The sequence below is a fragment of the Bison bison genome, unplaced genomic scaffold (genome assembly GCF_000754665.1).
Source record: "Bison bison bison isolate TAMUID 2011002044 unplaced genomic scaffold, Bison_UMD1.0 scf7180017864472, whole genome shotgun sequence".
Taxonomy (NCBI): Eukaryota; Metazoa; Chordata; class Mammalia; order Artiodactyla; family Bovidae; genus Bison; species Bison bison.
Window position 1 is genome coordinate 14,676,303 of NW_011495033.1, and position 20,620 is coordinate 14,696,922.

General features: G+C 39.6%; 1 protein-coding gene across 1 annotated transcript in view; it reads left to right on the forward strand.

Moving 5' to 3' along the window:
- HSF5 (heat shock transcription factor family member 5) overlaps positions 1-16,727 on the forward strand; it is a 55,602-nt gene extending 38,875 nt beyond the window's left edge. The window contains exon 8 of the mRNA XM_010861720.1: positions 14,459-16,727. Within this exon, the coding sequence (XP_010860022.1) occupies positions 14,459-14,529 (71 nt within the window). The 3' untranslated portion in view covers positions 14,530-16,727. The remainder of the gene's footprint in view (positions 1-14,458) is intronic.
- The last annotated feature ends 3,893 nt before the right edge of the window (positions 16,728-20,620 follow it).

Consider the following 20,620-nt stretch of genomic DNA (forward strand, 5'->3'; position numbering starts at 1 on the left):
ATCATTTCCCATGAAGTGATGAGACCAGATGCCATGATCTTAGTTTTCTGAATGTTGAGCTTTAAGCCAACTTTTTCACTCTCCTCTTTAACTTTCATCAAGAGGCTTTTGAGTTCCTCTTCACTTTCTGCCATAAGGGTGGTGTCATCTGCATATCTGAGGTTATTGATATTTCTCCCGGCAATCTTGATTCCAGCTTGTGCTTCTTCCAGCCCAGCGTTTCTCATGATGTACGCTGCATATAAGTTAAATAAGCAGGGTGACAATATACAGCCTTGACGTACTCCTTTTCCTATTTGGAACCAGTCTGTTGTTCCATGTCCAGTTCTAACTGTTGCTTCCTGACAGGTGGTCTGGTATTCCCATCTCTTGAAGAATTTTCCGCAGTTTATTGTGATCCACACAGTCAAAGGCTTTGGCATAGTCAATAAAGCAGAAATAGATGTTTTTCTGGACCTCTCTTGCTTTTTCGATGATCCAGCGGATGTTGGCAATTTGATCTCTGGTTCCTCTGCCTTTTCTAAAACCAGCTTGAACATCTGAAAGTTCATGGTTCACGTATTGGTGAAGCCTTGCTTAGATAATTTTGAGCATTACTTTACTAGCGTGTGAGATGAGTAGGCCCTTAATTCTGTGTCATAGGCAGAGAAGGTTAGGTGTCCGTTTCCTAATGAGGCCTCGAGACCTCATCTTGCCCAGCGAAAACAGGATATATTGTCAAGATATATTCTTCAACAGACAGTTACCTCCCCAGGAGGGACTCTGGTACCTGCTGTTAAAATAATAATTTCCTCTCTTTCCCTCCATAATATGGTTGTAACTGATAAGGTAGTTAGCATATTATTTGTTTTAACTCTTATGTCCTCACCCCCTCACCCCACCCCCCACCCCACCCCCAACCCTCGCCTCCATTCCTCAGTAAAGCCTAATTCTTTGGTCAGTGGTGTTGATAGGTGAGTGTTAATTGACCTTGGCTTCCTGCCGTGAAACAGAGAGGTTGTGAAATGTTGATATTATTATGACATCTAATGACACTTTCATGTTATTAGGGGCAGGGAGCAAATGACATGCTTCAACTAGAACATCCATGATAAAACGTTGGCTTTTAGAAAAAATATTTATTTTTAAAAATGTATTTATTGGCTGTTGGGTCTTAGTTGCTACCTACAGGACCCTCAGTCTTCATTGTGTCACGTGGGATCTTTAGTTGCAGCACATGGGACCTAGTTCCCTGACCAGGGATAACCCCAGGCCCCCTGCATTGGTAACATGGAGTCTTAGCCACTGGACCACCAGGGAAGTTCCCAGGAATTAGCTTTTGTAATGCAAATATAAGGAGAAATAGTTGCAAATTATTCTTCCTTGATAGAACTTAGTCTAACAAACAGTTGGGCTATAAGAACATTGGTACATATAAGGTCCTATGGCATTAAAAGATTTTAACCACATTCAGTGTAAGATTTACATATTGTTAGAGGCTGTACAATACAGTCAACAGGAAGAAAGCTTCTGGTATTAGAAAAAACTAAATTAAAATCCGGACTGTTTACTGAGCCTCAGTTTCATCTGTAAAATGAGGATAATAAGAAGACATATGTTTATATAAAACATATAACTGGCTTAGTATGGTGCCTGATATATAGAAAATACATGGTAGCAATAGAATTTTAGCAAAATTGTTGTTTTCATAATAGTTATTACTTTGATGTTTATTACTGTCAAATATTTTTCAAAATGAATGGTCTCATTTTAAATTCATGAGAGCTCTTAGTGTTCTTGGCAGCCCGGTAATATTTCCCTAGTCAGTACACTCCCCATTTTCCAAAGCCACTGTATCATATCATCTCTGCTCCAACTTCCAACACAACTCCTCTCTTTTCATTCTCAGCTTTGACCTTGTTTCTTGTTTTACTGAGAAAATAGAAGCAGCTAGAAGAGAACTTTCATATCTCTCCACCAACAAATCTGTCAGTCTACCACTGTGTAACTCTACACTTTGCCTTTCTTCCTTTTATAATGGGAAAAGGCCAATCCTTCCATTTGTGTACAAAATCCCCTTCTGTGTCTCACAGACTTAGCCCTGAACAGTTATCCTCCCCTTACTCTTCAATAATCACGTTTTACCTTTTATATTAGATAATTCCCGTTAGCATACACCATGCCATCACACAGGTTCTGTGTTAAAAGTAATTCCTCTCACTTTCCCTTCATTCATATTTTCATCTAGCTACTACATTTTTTCCTCTACCCCCTAGAGAAAAGCTCCTTGAAAGCATATCCTTATCTCAACCAGATTTTCTAATCGGGTTTTCATTCCTGCTGCTCAGCTGAAACTGCTCTTATCAAAGTTTTCTATTACTGCCATGGTGCCAAATCCAGTGGTCTGTTCTCAGTCCCCTGCACCTCGGCAGCATTGAACCGACAACCTCAGCCTTCAGTTGGCTTCTGGAATATCACCCTTTCCCGGATTTTCTTCAGCTTCACTGGCCACTCTGTAGTTTATTTTACTAAATCTTCTTTGTCTGCCCTCACTTCTAAATATTGATGAATCCCAGAGCTCAATTCTTGGACCTCTTTTCTTCTCTCTCTAGTCAGTTCCTAGGTTATATCAACAAGTCTCATTGCTTTTATCGTCTTCATAGTGCTGACTCCTAAATTTATATCTTAAGTCTCAATCTTCTCTGAACTCCAAATGTGCATACCTTTTTTTCCCATGCTACCTCTTCATTTGTATGTCCAGTAGTGTCCCAAATACATTGTAACTCCTTTCCCCAGTTTTACTTATTTCAGGAAATAGTACTTCTAGCTACCTCTAGTCAACCAAAAGTCTTGAAGTCTTCCTTGACTCTCTTTGTTCACATTCCATGCATCAGCAAATTCTGTCAGCTCTATCTCAGTGCAGATCCAGAATCTGACCACTTACCACCTTTACATGCTGTCACCATGGTCCAAGCCGCTGCATCTCTTGCCTAATCTTTCTTCTTCCACTGTGTGCTCCTACAGTTTTTGTTTTTGTTTTTTTTTTCTCCACACAGCAATCAGAGTGATCCTCTTAAAATTATTTCCCTGCTTCAATTTTTCTAGTGGTTTTCTTTCACATTTAGAGGAAAATGTAAAAATTCATACTATGATTTTGGCAACTGCTCTGACTTTATCTCCTACCACCTTCTATCTCCCTCATCTGTTCCAGCCACAGCAGCCTCTTCACTATTCTCTGAACACACCAAGCATGGTCCTGCCTTCCTATTTGGTCTTATCCCTCCCCGAAATTTTTCTTTACCCAGGTAGTCACATGGCTTTCTCATTACATTCAGTTCTCTACTCAAATGCCAGCTCATCGTGGGAACCTTCTTGACTATCCTGTCTGTAATAGGTACCCTATTCCCCGTGGCCTGCCCTCCCTCAGTCCCTATTCTTTATTTATCTTCGTTTGTCTTCTATAGTGCTCATCACTACGTGACATTTTATATTATTTTTCTCTCCCTCTGAAGGTAAGCTCCATGAGGACAAGAATTCTGTTGTGTTCATCTCCAGCCCCTGCAGGATTGCCTGTGGCACTCAGCGTTTATGCACCATTTGATCTTACTCATATGCTTAAAAGATCCTGGGAAAAAATGATCTTTAAAAAAATCGTGGTAAAATACACAAAACAAAGTTCAGCATCTTAACTGTTTTTTAAGTGTGTAGTTCAGTGGCCTGCAGTCCATTCATACTGTTCTGTATCATCTCCACCATCCATCTCCAGAACTGTTTTCATTTTGTAAAACCGAAACTCTGATTATTAAACAATTCTTGTTTTTCTTCTCACCTGCCAGCACCTGGAAGACCTATCTTACTTTCTGTCTCTATGAACAGTCTTTAATTAGCCACCAAAAGATAAGTTTTGAACATCTGAGGAGTCAGTCACCCCATAGGTTGCTTTTAATGAGTGCTTTTTAATAACTTCCCTAGGGTCAGTCCAGTGCTAGGGACTCTAGGGATACGGAAGTAGTGTCCTCTGCAGTTCTATTCTGCTGGAACTAAGAACTGCACGTGTCTTACTAAAGGTAAACGTTCTGCATCTCGTTATTGTGCTCTGACAGTGAAAACTGAGATATGTGTGGTTATAAGTTAGTTTTTATAGCCATTTCCTGCTTTCCTCTCCTTTCTGTCCCATCATTTCAAACTGATAGGAAAGTATACATTTTTAGGGGAAATTCACATAACATAAAGTAACCACTTTAAAGTGAAACGTTCTGTCATTTAGGACATTCACAGTGTCGGTGCACTGTCTGTCTGGATCCAAGACTTGGCATCACTCCAAAAGAAAAGCCCGTTCCTTAAGCAGCCGCCCTCTGTTCCCTCCTCTCCGAAGCCCTTGGCAACCACCAGTCTGTGTTCTGTCTCTATGGATTTACCTATTCTGGATATTTTGTATAAACGAAATCATAGGATATATGACCTTTTGTGTCTGTTAGGTTGGGACAAAAGTTATTGCGGTTTTGGACTATGAATTTTAAATCATTATAACTAGGCTCAGACACATCTTTGTTAATCAAAACAGGAGCCATTATAATCAACACATTTTGGCCAATGAAGAATAAAACTGTTTATTCCTGGAGTGTAAAAATCCATGCTTCAGGATTTGACGAACTCTTGGAAAATATTTTCTACCTCCTGCTGATTGTGGAAGCGTTATACCTGCAAATGTTGTTGAGATGGTTGAAGTGGTAGTTGGCTGGCAAGAGGTCAGGTGAATATGGTGGTTGAGGCAAAACTTTGTAGCCCCATTAATTTAACTGGGGAAGTGTTGGTTGTGCAACATGTGGTTGGGCATTGGTGTGGAGAAGAATTGGGCCCTTTCTGTTGACCAGTGCCAGCTGCAGGTGTTGCAATTTGCCGTGCGTCTCATCGATTTGCTGAGCATACTTCTCAGATGTAATGATTTCACTGGGATTCAGGAAGCTGTATGGAGCAGACCAGCAGCAGACCACCAAACAGTGACTCTGACCCTTTTTTTTGGTGCAAGCTTGGCTTTGGGAAGTGCTTTGGAGCTTCTTGGTCCAGACATTGACCTGATCATTGCTGGTTGTTGTATAAAATCCACTTTGCATCACACGTCATAATTCAATTGAAAAATGGTTCACTGTTGTTGGGTAGAATAAGAGAAGACGGCACTTCAAAATGACAGTATTTTTTATTTTTGGTTAGCTTATGAGGCACCTACTTAGTGAACTTTTTCAACTTTCCAATTTGCTTCAAATGCCAGATGACTGTAGAATGGTTGACATCCATTTCTTTGGCAACTTCTCATATAGTTGTAAGAGCATCCGCTTTGATGAAGGCTCTCAGTTGGTCGTTGTCAACTTCCGATGGCCTGTCCACTGTGCTCCTCAGCTTTGAGGCACTCGTCTCTGCAGAACTTCTTGAACCACCACTGCACTGTATGTGTGTTAGCAGTTTCTGAGCCAAATGCACTGTTGAGATTGCAAGTTGTCTCTGCTGCTTTACTACCCATTTTGGATTCAAACAAAAAATGCTCAAATTTGCTTTTTGTCTAACATCATTTCTCTAATCTGAAATGAGTATAAAATAAACAGCAAGTAATGTCATAAGCAAAAAAACATAAAGTGAGAAATGTGCATTTAAATGATGTGTAATATAACCACATTTATTTAGGAATGTATCCCAATATCAAAAGGCACAGTTCAGCAGTGCAAAACGACAATTATTTTTTCACCAACCTAATAGTTTATTTTACTTAGCATGATGTTTTCAAGGTTCATCCACAAGGTAATGTGTATCAGATCTTCATTCCTTCTTATGGCTAAACAATATTATTAATACATTATATGTATATATATGACAGTTTTTTATTCATTCATCTCCTGATGGGCATTTGGGCTTTTTCTACTTTTTGCTTATTGTGAATAGTGCTGCTATAAACATTGTGCATATATTTAAATATCTTCTTTCAATCCTTTTGGGAGTATACCTAGGAGTGAAATTGCTGGGTCATATGGTATTTCTGTGATCATATGGAATCAAGATTGCCGGGAGAAATATCAGTAACCTAACCCTTATGGCAGAAAGCGAAGAAGAATCAAAGAGCCTCTTGATGAAGTGAAAGAAGAGAATAAAAAAGCTGGCTTAAAACTCAACATTCAAAAAATGAAGATCATGGCATCTGGTCCTGTCACTTCTTGGCAAATAGATGGGGAAACAATGGAAGCAGTGACAGACTTTATTTTCTTGGGCTCCAAAATCACTGCAGATGGTGATTGCAGCCATGAAATTAAAAGACGCTTGCTCCTTGGAAGAAAAGCTATGACCAACCTAGACAGCATATTAAAAAGCAGAGACCTTACTTTGCCAACAAAGGTCCATCTAGTCAAAGCTATGGTTTTTCCAGTAGTCGTGTATGGATGTGAGAATTGGACCATAAAGAAAGCTGAGTGCCAAAAAATTGATGCTTTTGAACTGTGGTGTTGGAGAAGACTCTTGAGAGTCCCTTGGACTGCAAGGGGATCAAACCAGTCAGTCCTACAGGAAATCAATCCTGAATATACATTGGAAGGACTGATGCTGAAACTGATACTCTAATACTTTGGCCACCTGATGCGAAGAACTGGCTCATTGGAAAAGACCCTGATGCTGGGAAAGATTGAAGGCAAGAGGAGAAGGGGACACAGAAGGATGAGATGGTTGGATGACATCTCCAACTCAATGGACATGAGTTTAAGTAAACTCTGGGAGTTGGTGATAGACAGGGAAGCCTGGTTTGTTGCAGTCCATGGGGGCACAAAGAGTCGGACACAGCTGAGCGACTGAACTGAACTGAATTGATGGTATTTCTATGTTTAACTATTGAGGAATTGCCAAACTATTTTTAATAATGGCTGAACCATTTTACATCCCCACCAGCAATGTACCAGAGTCCTCATTTCTCCACATCTTCCCTAACACTTGTTATTTTTCACTTTTTATCATCACTATAGTCATCCTAAGTAGATTTATCTATCTATTGTAGTTTTAATTCCATTTCCCTCATGATTGATGATGTTAAGCATCTTTTCATGTGCTTGTTGGCCATTTGTAGATCTTCTTTGGAGAAAAAGGTATTTTTGACAACTGAATAATAATACTCCATTTGATGAAATATTCTCCTGTTTTGGTTAAATTTCTCTGGATTAAAGCCCTAGTGTGTGCTGTTAGGGCAGTAGTCAGTAAACTAGCCAGTGGACCAAATCTAGCTCACTACTTGTTTTTATATGGCCTGCAAGCTAAGCATGTAGCCTACTCTGTGTCTTACTTCATTCTGCTGCTATAATAAAAATACCATAGACTAGATGGCTTATAAGGGATTCCCAGGTGGCTCAGTGGAAAAGAGTCTACCTGTTGATGCAGGAGATGCAAGTTCAATCCCTGGATTGGGAAGATCCCCCTGGAGTAGGAAAAGGCAACCGAGTCCAGAATTCTTGCCAGGGAAGTCCCATGAATAGAAGAACCTGGCAGGCTACAGGCCATGGGGTCGCAAAGAGTTGGACACAACTGAGCACACATACACCAGGTGGCTTATAAATAACAGTCTGTGTGTGTGTGTGTGTGTGTTTCCTCACAGCCTCAGAGGATGGGAAGTCCAAGATCAAGGTGCCAACAGATTCAGTGTCTGCTGAGAGTCTGCTTCCTGGCTCATAGCCTGCCTTCTTGCTGTGTCCTGACGTGGCAGAAGGGGCAGAGGAGCTCTCTGGGTCTCTTTTATAAAGGACTCTAATATCATTCATAAGAGCTCTACCATCAGAACTTAATCACCTCCCCAAAGTCCTGTTTTCTAACACCATCCTATTGGGGGTTAGGTTTTAATATCAATACAAGAATTTTGAGGAGATACAAACATTCAGTCTTTTGCACCCTGCATTAGAAAGTCCTAATTCTTAGCTTCTAATTTTTTCACAGCCCTGATCACTGATGGCCAGAGAAGCCCTTAAGAATCAAGAGGGGTCCTTGGTTTGTTCCTGGGTTTCAACATCCTCCAAAAAAAAAAGTCAGTAGATACTTGTGGGGAACACTCAAAATGAACTATAGTATTCAGTTTAGTTCTCATAGATGACTAAGTATTTTTTATTTCAGTAGATATTAAATTCCAAGTTTAAAGTATTATTGATAGGAACTAAAAGTAAAATTTCTAAAGTATCACTTGAATTTCAATTGTAAGTATCATTAAGAGTATCTTCCCTCAGTGAAGTTCCAGCTTTCACATTATTTATGGTAAAAATAAGAGAGTTTATTAAAATCATCTCTGAAGACTTCTTTGGCCCCAAATTCTGAAGTACTGTGATGCCAACATTAACTGTTAGGATGTCATTATGTTGCTTAGTAGCCCACTGAACTGTGGCATCCTGTATCTCAGAACTTAATCTGAGACTGAACTGAGACTGAATCTGAGACCCTTCTGTAACTGAACTGTTTTGAAAATTTATCTTCTCACACTTTTTCTTTGACTTTTTTTTTTTCAAGTAACAGACTTCAAGTTGATGAGGTGTCCCAATTATACTGATTTCAGTAGATGTGCATTTTATTAGAAGGAGGCTGTTAACGACAGTCATTGCCATGCCTTGTGTAGGCCGTTTGAACACGTGTTGACTTAAGAAAATACCATTCAGATTTAAAAAAAAATCAAGTACTGAAAATTAGACTCAATAATGCTCGTCCAGTTTCTACAATGATTCTGTGCGACCCCATAGATGGCAGCCCACTGGGCTCCCCCGTCCCTGGGATTCTCCAGGCAAGAACACTGGAGTGGGTTGCCATTTCCTTCTCCAGTGCATGAAAGTGAAGTCGCTCAGTCCTGTCGGACTCTTCGAGACCCCATGGACTGCAGCCTTCCAGGCTCCTCCATCCATGGGATTTTCCAGGCACGAGTACTGGAGTAGGGTGCCATTTCCTTCTCCAACAATCAAATTACCCTAAACCAAATACACCCAGATATTAGTCTTGTTGTAGAAGCTACACTGTCTTATGTTTTGATAGGTTACTTTATAGTTAAGGGAAATTGAACGTTTAAGAGCAAAGTTCAGTCCATTCCTGAAGAAAGGACTTCTCATTTTTCTATACCTATTGCAGGATTCTGGATGAGATTTCATTAAGGTAATAGCCCCCAAGCCCTAGAGAGTGCTGTTAGTAGGAATTTGCATTTCCAGGGAATTCCCTGGCAGTCCAGTGGTTAGGACTCTGTGCTTTCATTGCTGAGAACCTGGGTACCATCCCTGATGGGGGAAGTAAAATCCTGTGAGATGCAGTCAAAAAAAATTCCCAAATGAGTAGATGCAATACTCCTGTCCCTGGAGGCCTCTTGGCTCTCAGATCAACTCAGCTGCTTTGATTCTCAAATATTTACTTCTCTGATGAGTATAGAAGATTCTTGAATAAAGTCCTAGAAACCTCTAGTAGCATCAGACTAGTTTCTGTCTTTTTGCATTTTTATTGGTCTCTATGCTCTTCGTTCCTTGATTGGCAGCTTTGTTAATGAAGGAAGCTCACCTTAATAATAAAATTATCAGGTTTAGATACTTGTTATTAGAAGCTATGTGCCAAATTGGAGACTTGGGCAGCCCCAAATTGGGGACTGTGTGCCAGCAAATTTGAAAAACTCTGCAGTGGCCATAGGACTGGAAAAGGTCAGTTTTCATTCCAGTCCCAAAGAAAGGCAATGCCAAAGAATATTCAGACTACCGCACAATTGTGCTAATTTCACATGCTAGCAAAGTAATGCTCAAAATTCTCCAAGCTAGGCTTCAACAGTATGTGACTGAAAACTTCCAGATGTTCAAGCTGGATTTAGAAAAAGCAGAGGAACCAGAGATCAAATTGCCAACATCCGCTGGATCATGAAAAAGCAAGAGAGTTCCAGAAAAACATCTGCTTCATTGACTACACTAAAGCTTTCGACTGTGTGGATCACAACCAACTGTGGAAAATTCTTGAAGAGATGGGAATACCAGACCACCTGACCTGCCTCCTGAAAAACCTGCATGCAAGTCAAGAAGCAACAGTTAGAACTGGACATGGAACAATGGACTGGTTCCAAACTGGGAAGGGAATACATCAAGGCTATATATTGTCACCCTGCTTATTTAACTTACATGCAGAGTACATCATGCTAAATGCTGGGCTGGATGAAGCAGAGCTGGAATCAAAGATTGCCGGGAGAAATATCAGTAACCTCAGGTATGCAGATAACACCACCCTTATGGCAGAAAGCGAAGAAGAGCTAAAGAGCCCTTGGTGAAGGTGAAAGAGGAGAGTGAAAAACTGGCTTAAAACTCAACATTCAGAAAGCGAAGATCATGGCATCCAGTCCCATCACTTCATGGCAAAAGGATGAGGAAACAATGGAAACAGTGAGAGACTTTATTTTTTTGAGCTTCAAAATCACTGCAGATGGTGATGCATTCATGAAATTAAAAGATATTTGCTCCTTGAAGGAAAAGCTATGACAGACCTAGACAGCATATTAAGAAGCAGAGACCTTACTTTGCCAACAAAGGTCCGTCTAGTCAAAGCTGTGGTTTTTCCAGTAGTCATGTATGGATGTGAGAGTCGGACCATAAAGAAGGCTGAGCATTGAAGAATTGATACTTTTGAACTATGGTGTTGGAGAAAACTCTTGAGAATCCCTTGGACTGCAGGGAGATCAAACTGGTCAATCCTAAAGGAAATCAGTCCTGAATATTCATTGGTAGGACTGATGCTGAAGCTGAAGCTCCATTACTTTTGCCACCTGATGCAAAGAGCTGACTCATTAGAAAAGACCCTGATGCTGGGAAAGACTGAAGGCGGAAGGAGAAGGGGATGACAGAGGATGAGATGGTTGGATGGCAACACTGACTCAAGGGACGTGAGTTTGAGCAAGCTCTGGGAGGTGGTGAAGGACAGGGAAGCCTGGCATGATGCAGTCCATGGGGTTGCAGAGTCAGACATGACTGAGCAACTGAACAACAACAAATCCCAGTCATTAAGGCTAAGAGGGTTTGTTGCTCACACTACATAACTCATTCTGAGGCTGTTATAGAGCCATACCGGCTATTGTTACTTTATTTTTTTAAAACTTATTTTGGGATATTGCCAATTAACAATGTTGTGAAAGTTTTAGGTGGGCAACGAAGGGACTCGGCCATACCTATACCATACATGTATCTGTTCTCCCCCAAACTCCCCTCCCATCCAGGCTGACGTATAACATTGAGCACAGTTCCCTGGGCTACACAGTAGGACCTTGTTGGTTATCCACTGAGCTATTGTTACTTTAAACATGCCTATCTGTGATGTGCTCTCGTTCATTATTTGAACCTATCAGTAGGATAAAGTTTTTAATAAATGACAGTTGTCTACTGAAAAAAAGAGGATTTGTTGTTGTTCTTCAGTCTACCTCCCCATAAGAGGTCTGTAGTTGTTTTATAGTCTTAAGCCTTGTTTTATAGTCTTTCCCTTTGTCACCGATTCAGTGGACATGAACTTGGGCAAACTCCGGGAGATGGTGAGGGAGAGGGAGGCCTGGCCTGCTGCAGTCCATGGGGTCACAAAGAGTTGGACACAACTTGGCACCTGAACAACAACAACAGCCTTTGTCATTATCGAGAATTCCTGCTCTGCTTTCAGAAGAGGGCTGCGGTTAGGTCTGTTCATATTCCAGAATCTTGTTTTAGTATTTTCTATTACTACATGCCCTGTCCTCCTCATTCTGATGTGGAGTTGAAGTGTTTAGAGAATGATCGTACTTACATATTACTCATTCTGTATCCTTTGATCAGCTTTTTAAAATTCTGATGCCTAGGTTGCACTCTGTACCAATTAAATCAGAATGTATGGGGTAGAAGCCCTAAATCGCAATTTTTTTTTTTTAAAGATCCCCGGGTGATTCCAGTTTGCAGCAAGATTTAGAAACCATTGGCTTTAGGAATCATCTAGTGTAGAGGTTCTTTCAGTCATCTCTTTATTACTCAGGATTAATTAGTTGACCATATAACTGCATTTCAGTTACTTGAAAAAAAGATGTTCTATAAATTAAGATATAACTGTAGTCATTATCCCTGTTACTTAGACTGTAAAGAAGCCATTTTTGGAAAAAAAAAAAAAAACCATTTTTGTGGTAAAATATATATAACATAAAATTTACCTTTTTAACTGTTTTTAAGTGTACAGTTGAGGGGCGTTAAGTACATTCACATTATATACCACCACCACCACCATCCATCTCCAGAACGTTTCTTGTCTTCCCAAACTGAAACTCCATATCCATTACATCCTTCCCTGAAGCCCCCTGGCAACCACCATTCTACTTTTATTTCTATGAATTTGACTACTTCATATGAGTAGAATTGTACAATATTTGTCCTTTTGTGACTATTTCATGTTGTAGATCATTCATGTTGAAGACTCATTCATGGAGCATGTGTCATAATTTCCTTCCTTTTTAAGGCTAAATAATACCCCTTTGTATATATCTACCACACTTGTTTTCCCATTCATCCATCGATGGACTCCTGGATTACTTTCACCTTTTGGCTATTGTAAATAATGCTGCCATGGTCATAGATATACAAGAAGCCCATTTTAAGTGATAACTTGATGTCTGTTCTTCTGCAAGATGCTTATCTGGATAAATTGCATGTTCTTAATGCAGGAGACCTGGGTTCGATCCCTGGGTTGGGAAAATCCCCTGGAGAAAGGAAAGGCTATCCACTCCAGTATTCTGGCCTGGAGAATTCCATGGAATGTAAAGTCCACGGGGTCACAAAGAGTCGGACACAACCGAGCAACTTGCACTTACACTTTCTTTTTTTAACTAATTTTTTTTTTTTGGCTGCAAGGCACAGCATGCAGGATCTTAGTTCCCCAACCAGGGATCGAACCGATGCCCCCTGCAGTGGAAGCGTGGAGCTCTTAACCACCAGATTGCCAGTGAATTTCGAAATTGCTTGTTCTTCATGGATAGGTTGTACTCCTGTTCACCAGATGAGCTAGTACTTTTCTTTAGTAATTGATCTTCCTTTTACAAAAGAGGGCAAAAATTAAGTACTGTTCCAAATGCTCTCTAGATTTTCTCAAAGGTGGTGATAGAATTATTGTCTCTCATCTCTCCTGCTCAGGCTGTTGATCAGTCCCACAGAAGTTGTGTTTTACAAATATTGTAACAGAAGTCTCTGTATGTCTAGTAGGAAATTAAGGATTCATTCTGTGTAGTTTAGTTTAACTCCAGAATGCTACTAGGACAAGATTGTAAGCTTAAAAATCAACCTTAAAAAGGCTCGCAGGTCATGTTATTCTGAGTGAGAGAGTGAGTGAGTGAAAGTCACTCAGTCGTGTCCAACTCTTTGCGACTCCATGGACTACAGTCCATGGAATTCTCCAGGTCAGAGTACTGGAGTGGGTAGTCTTTCCTTTCTCCTGGGGATCTTCCCAACCCAGGGATGGAGCCCAGGTTTCCCTCGTTGCAGGTGGATTCTTTTCCAGCTGAGCCACAAGGGAAGCCATGCTGTTCTACAAGTTGTAAACTAATTAGATTGAATCTAGAAGCCACGTTTGTTCAGTTGCTTAGTCTTGTCCAACTCTTTGTGACCCCATGGACTGTAGCCCGCCAGGCTCCTCTGTCCATGGGATTCTCCAGGCATGAGTACTGGAGTGGGTTGCTATTCGTTTTTTCAAGGGATCTTCCTGACCCAGGGATGGAACCCACGTCTCCTGCTGCTGCTGCATTGGCAGGCGGCTTTTTTTTTACCACTGAGCCACCTGGGAAGCCTGGAAGTCACATTAGTTACTGAGGCTGTTTAACTCTGTTTCTATGCATAGCCTTAGCTTTTTTTGTTATAGAACCTAGTACCTGAGCTGAGAGCTCACTTCTTTACTTCTTCCCATTCTTAATGAACCCAATTTTTGTCTCTTGACCTCCTTGAAGGTTATTTTTTTTTACAGACAGTTCAGATAGACACTTTTATAAGCAAATCAGCTGCATTAGTCAATAGGTAGAAATTTTATGGAGGCAATCAACTTTGGAAAGGTAGTGTTTACTTAATTTAACATTGTTTTTCGTAAGGCATTACTTCATAATCCTGGAACCTATTTTTATAACATTGAAGAAATGAATTTTCATATGTGTGTTTGTTGTACTTTGATCTTTTTTACACTTTTTCTTAATTTTATACTTACAATAAAAGTCAGTTGAAATGAAAAAAGGCTTAGTGACATCACTAAAAGGAGAGACATTTTAAACTTTGTTAGTCTCTTTGGGTTAATGACTGAGCTGCATCTGTGCTTTAGAGGTACAGAAATGCCCTAAAAATTGAGAATCTGATGAGATAATGTAATTTTAGAGCCCATTTTACAGGTGAAACATGGCAGCTTATTCTTCTTGTTGAAAGCCTTGTCTGTCGAACTCTACAGTTTGAGAAACAGCATAAACAAACCTTTTTTTTCTTTCTAGATCTTCATCTGCTGGTGGATGTTGCCTGCAAGCAGGAACACTTTCCAAAGGAGGAAGAATTAAGAGAGTGAGGAATGGATGACAAATGTGACATTGTGCACTAGCTGTGGCTGGAGGCAGACTAGCCTTGCACGTGACACACTGTTGGGATTTTTTTCAGTTCTGTTAAGGAAAAAAAAGTATTTTTGTTTTGTTAATTGAGAATTTTGTTAATTGAGAATTGGAATTTGATATTTACTACAGCTGTTCCGTTCAGATTGTTCACCTTGACAAACTACACGACATCTAGCAGTCTTTTGTTTGTTTGTTTGCTGCCCAGATCCCTTTCAAATGAAAAGTCCTGGCCTTCTGTTACAGTCAAGAAGCACCTAAAAACAGCTGCGTGTACGGTCCCGGAGAGTAGTCTGTGTGTGGGTGTGCTGATTTGTCGTCTTGCCACTTTCAAACAGTAGTCAGTGCAGCTCCACTGGGGAGTTCAGTCTATCTGTTTCAAATCGCAGTGTGATCCTTTTAGAGAAGAGTGTGAGAAGCAAAGGCATGTGAGGTCACCAAGATCACAGGTCTAAATGGGTCAGGAATTCGAGGGAAGAAACTCTGGGGAAGAGTTAATTTTCTAAATGATTAACCAGGAAATGCTCTCACTTCCTCACCCAGCGTTCTGTTTCAAGAGCAAGGCATCTGGACTTGGACCATCCATCACACTTAACAGCCCCTTATTCTTTTCTATTAATGGGAACTTTCTTCTATTTTCATATCTTTCTTTAATTTTAATGATACAGTATCATAAATGGTAAGGTTTTGTTAATGTATCACTTGTTTAATATATCTTCTAAAGGAAAGTATTTTAACTTGTTTAATATAATTGTATTTATAAATGCTGGTAGATTTCAAGTTTTAAAGCTTTATATTTTTATTTATATTGTGGGTAGAAGGATAAAGGATGCCTGTGTAATATTTTTATTTTTAAAGGGGAATGTACAATGTGTGAGCAAAACCATTAAGAGATTTAACACAGTGTTTATACTTACATTCAGTAAGTATAAATTCTCAGCTGTAAAAGATACTGTGTGCAAATTTTGGGACTAACTGATTAGTAGTTACCTAACAGAAGCTATACCTTTAACAGTTTATGTATGGTTTAAGCTTCTGAGAGAAGTTTGGATAGTGGGATAGACTTAACATTTTTATCTCATCCCCTCTTTAGGATCCTAAATTCGAATAGTAGAATTGTGGAACTGGTTTTTAGGAGAGGTATCTTGGCTATCCAGTTTCTGTGGTTGATCCTTCACTTGCTCATCCAATGACAGCAAGAAGCTTTCTGACTTTAAAGTTTTCAGTTGACTAGAACTTTCTTATTGGATTCTGCCTCAGTTTTCCTTATAAGCACTGCAGAAACAAAAGGGAAGCCTAGGAATGTGAAACTAGTGAGAAAGGAAAGGCACATAGTGATATGTGACGTAAATACTCTTTCAGCCATGGTGGGTGTAACAGTACATTTTTAAAATTGCGTTGTGCCTTCCCATTGATGTCAAACCCTGGAAGTATTACAGAGATAGTAGTATTTTAGAAAAGGATGAGCTCTGTTTTGGTCTGCAGTGACTCACTTTAGATATGAAAATAGGTTCTGAAAAGTGACCTCTTTGGTCTATCTGATTAGACTAGTCCATGTCGATGTGATGAACATTTATTTATCTTTATCAGCAAGGTTTAAAAGATGAATGGATTATCAAGACTCCTACATCTTTTGGTCAGACTCTGTATTTTGGTAGAGTATGTGAAGAGGAGACCCAGTTTCTAAATGAAGGAACTTTGCCTTTTCTCTGTGATGTTGAAAAAGCTGATAAGTAAAATATCACTAAGTAAGTGATATTCCTTCCCTCAACTATGCCTTTCTTGGCTTCATATATGTTGAAAGAGATAATATCTTTTGAGGAACATGTGTCAAGCAGGAACCTTGACATGGATTTGGTTTCAGTTGTTTTAAGGCTTAATTAATGAAATGCCTTTATCAGCTTTCCAAACTGTTTTTTTATATATTGATACAACAGATCGGGGAGCTGGATCTCCTGCTATACTCACATGCCTGCTACTCATCAGCTAAAGCTATCATTACTGTCTTGGAAAAGTGGCAAAAGATAACATAAAATCTCTGTGTAAATTAGTCAGTAGGGTCTGATACAGGCTAACAAGGTTCCTGACTAGCACCTCAGTATTTCAGCACCTTATACACAAAAAATTTCAATCAGTCAACAATAAAGTGAGTGTTTCAACTAGACTTGTTGTCTTGCTTGTTTTTACTATTGAATTGGTGATCAATAGAAACCTCATTCATTATGACTAGTCATCATATTAGTAAAGTTCAAAAGGAAATGCGCTCTGTTTTTCAAAGAATCCGACTTAAAAAGTCCTGAGTTTTCTTCATTCACACTTGAATAGAGACTGAATCATTAAAATGCCATTGAGGATAAGGACGGTTCTTAGACATGCTTTTAGAAACCTAGGTTTGGGGAAAGAACCAAAGTCTTCAGTAACTTTAGTCAGTGCAGATGTGAAGGTAGGTCGTGAAGGGTGATCTGTCTCCTGTGGAAGGTTGGTGGTAGGTGTCAGTGTGGGCACTTCATTACTGCAGTGATGCCATCTTTATGGAAGTTAAAACTGCTCAGGGAAGACTCCAAAACTTTGAAGCCAGAGAATAATTTCTCTTGTTTATCAATTCTGCTGACTTTTCTTGTCAATACTGTGTATTTAATAAGCACAATATATCAGTGAACTAAGCCCTGTAGAGCTGTTTGGTTTGATCCTGAGTAACTCGAGGTACCCAGCCTCATGATATCTATTATCGTTCTCAGATCTCAGGGTTTCCTCAAGAGAGAGCAACCACATCTGTATTTTTTTCCTTTCAACTAAGTATCCGTATTAGGCCTTTTAGGTTGGGTATCTTAATTCCTTTGCAGGTTTCAAGCAGGAATAGGCGAGACAAAAACAATCAGTAGGTTACTGTTTGTTTAAAGTTTAAAGATGTTTTTGCATATATCAGATATGTAATAAAATATATTTAAAATTTTTTGTTATACTTTTATATGGAATACATAAAAACATAAAACCATAGCAGACTTTAAAAAAATTATCTCCAGAAGAATTAGACCTATTTCTATTTTTTAGGAAAGGAGCTATAAAAGGTCTATATTTGTATTATGTTCTTATGGTCCAACCAATAAAGGAAAAGTGCTAAATTAAGAATTTACTTTAGAATTTATCTCTCAGCTCTAGGTGTTATTAGGCCTGAAATGCCAAAACTATACCCATAAACTCTCTTTAAAAATTTATTAAATTTTTAATTGAAATATAATTGAATTACAATGTGTTAGTTTCAGTGTGCAACAAAGTGACTCAGATACACATATATATATATACACACACACATATTTTTTCAGATTCTTTTCTATTATCGTTTATTCCAAGATACTGAAAATAGTTCCCTGTACTATATTATAGGTGTTTGTTATATAGTAGTTTGTATCTGCTAAGCCCAACCTCCTAATTTACTCCCTTCCAGCACTTTCCCCTTTGGTAACCGTAGGTTTGTTTCCATGTCTGTGAGTCTCTCTCTGTTTTGCAGATAAGTTCATCTGTGTCATTGTAGATTCCAGATACAAGTGATAGCGTATGATGTTTGTCTTTGGCTTGCCTCACTTAGTATGATAATCTCTAGGTCCATCTGTGTTGCTGTAAATGGCATTATTTCATTCTTTTTTATTGGCTGAGTAATATTCCATTGTATAAATGTACCACATCTTTATCCATTTATCTGTTGATGGACATTCAGGTTGCTTCCATGTCTTGGCTATTGCAAATGGTACTGCTGTGAACACTGGGGTAAATGTATCTTTTCAAATTAGACTGTAAACCCTCTTTGGGGATAAAATTCTCAAGGTGACTAGGTCACTCATACCTTTTGCCTTCAGAGGCATTGTCATTTAATCTTGACAACCAAGCTACAATGCAGTTATTATTCTCCACATTTTCCAGGTGATCAATTTGCACAATTCTTTTGTGCATGTTAGAAATTGTTTTAAATTTTATGTGCTTCTTACCACAATTTAAAATGTACTTTTTACCACAATAAGCATGTAGCATAAATCTTAACCTTTTTTAAGTGTAATGTTAATCATATTCACATCATTGTTCATTTGTACAGTTTGGAAAGATTATTGGCATCAGGTTAAAAATAAAATGTCTGGCCACAGTCAAATACAATCTGGTCATTTTGAAAATTCAAATTTTAGAAACATACATCAGAAACGTTTGCATTCTTTCTAAAGATAATGTTACTAGAAGGGTTATGGTTCACAAATGTGGTAAAAGTTACTTGTTGCTATTGTTGTTGCTAAGTCACTTCAGTCGTGTCCGACTCTGTGTGACCCCACAGATGGCAGCCCACCAGGCTCCCCCGTCCCTGGGATTCTCCAGGCAAGAACACTGGAGTGGGTTGCCATTTCCTTCCCCAATGCATGAAAGTGAAAAGTGAAAGGGAAGTTGCTCAGTTGTGTTCAACTCTTCGTGACCCCATGGACTGCAGCCTACCAGGCTCCTCCATCCATGGGATTTTCCAGGTAAGAGTACTGGAGTGGGGTGCCATCGCCTTCTCCGGGTAAAAGTTACCAGAAGGATTATTTTTCACAAATGTGGTAAGTAACCAAAAATTAGTTTTCTTTTTGTCTGCACCCTTCTTATTAAGCATATATATTTACCCCTTTACTTGTATTTATGATATAGACTTACTTTCAGTTTCACATTGAAGGCCCAGGTCTGATCCATAGTATTATTTCACATCCCAGGGATGTAAGAAGAAAATAACAGATTCCAGCCCTCTGACATCACCTAATGTAAAAGCCTGGTACAGGCACAGTTTAGAAAAGAGCTACTGAATTTAAATTTGCAGGAGCTGAAGCAAAACTTCATAAAATGGACAGAATTCTTGCCAGGGTAGCTGACTTAAAACAGCAATAAATCAGTGAGTGAGAACTACAGCACAGGATCACATTATTCTGGCTTTGTGGCCTTTATAGACACTAAAACCCGGAAGAGCAGACATCACTTTGAACTTATATTTGCAAAACGTTGTGTCCATTATTTTATCTTATGGGTTTCCTTTTTTTTTTTTTTTGGTCTTTATTTCCTCATCCCGCCATCTCTGTCTCTTGGGTGCAGAATCTGCTTACCTATCTGTTCAAGTGGCCTTGATTTACGTGTGGGAACTTGCTTACTCAGAGAAAGGTATTGAGGACTGAACTGGGTGCAGTTTGGCCGTGGCTCAATAGAGGGAGTTGGGGAGCCGAGAGAAGAGCGAGCTCAGGAACGTGTCTGGCGAAGTGTGCGCGCACCGTGCCCCAGGCAGCCAGGAGGAGGGGGCGGGACGGGGCGGCTGCCTCTGGCTGCTCCACCCTCACTGTGTCAGCAGGTAGAGAGCGTGATTGCAGTCCCAGGGGAGGGAGTCCGAGCTAGAACACCAATTACAAACCACAGGCTTCCTGCTCTAGGGAGTTGATCCAGAATTGTCTTTCTGGAAGGGAAGCACTTGAATCCTTCCGAACTTTCCAAGTCTATCCATGATTCAGAGACCTTGCCTTCTCCCTTTGGGATTGTCTGTGTTCCTGGTAGTGAATTGTTGCTGATGTATTTGCTTTGCTCTTTCAAGATCTCATCATTTTTATATGCTGTTTGGGGAGAAAAAGGACTTTTGTTAGAAAGGAGATTTCAGAAATGGTTTTGGATCCTCTCTAAGTGTTTTTAGAATTCTTTGGGGACAGTAGCTCTAACCTTGGAGTAAGTTTCTGCCTTTGACCTGCATGGATTATTTTTTCAGGCTGCGGAATTTCTCGGCTCCTACCTGCAGTGTGGGGCACTTGGTTTGGTTGCAGAGTAAGAAGGTGGAAGAATGAACTGTACTTGGTTAAGCAGTTGAAACCTTTTCTTGAGCAGGATCTATAAAAGCATAATTGAATTTGTTTCACCCCCGTGGATTCCAGTGGGCCCGACAGCACAACAGGTTTGCAGATTTCTTTTGAAATTCTTTTTTTTTCTCCGTCTGCCTCAGCAAAAGAAAGGAATCTATATAACAGGTTCATATTCAATTGCTTGGCTTTTCAGCACTTATTCTGA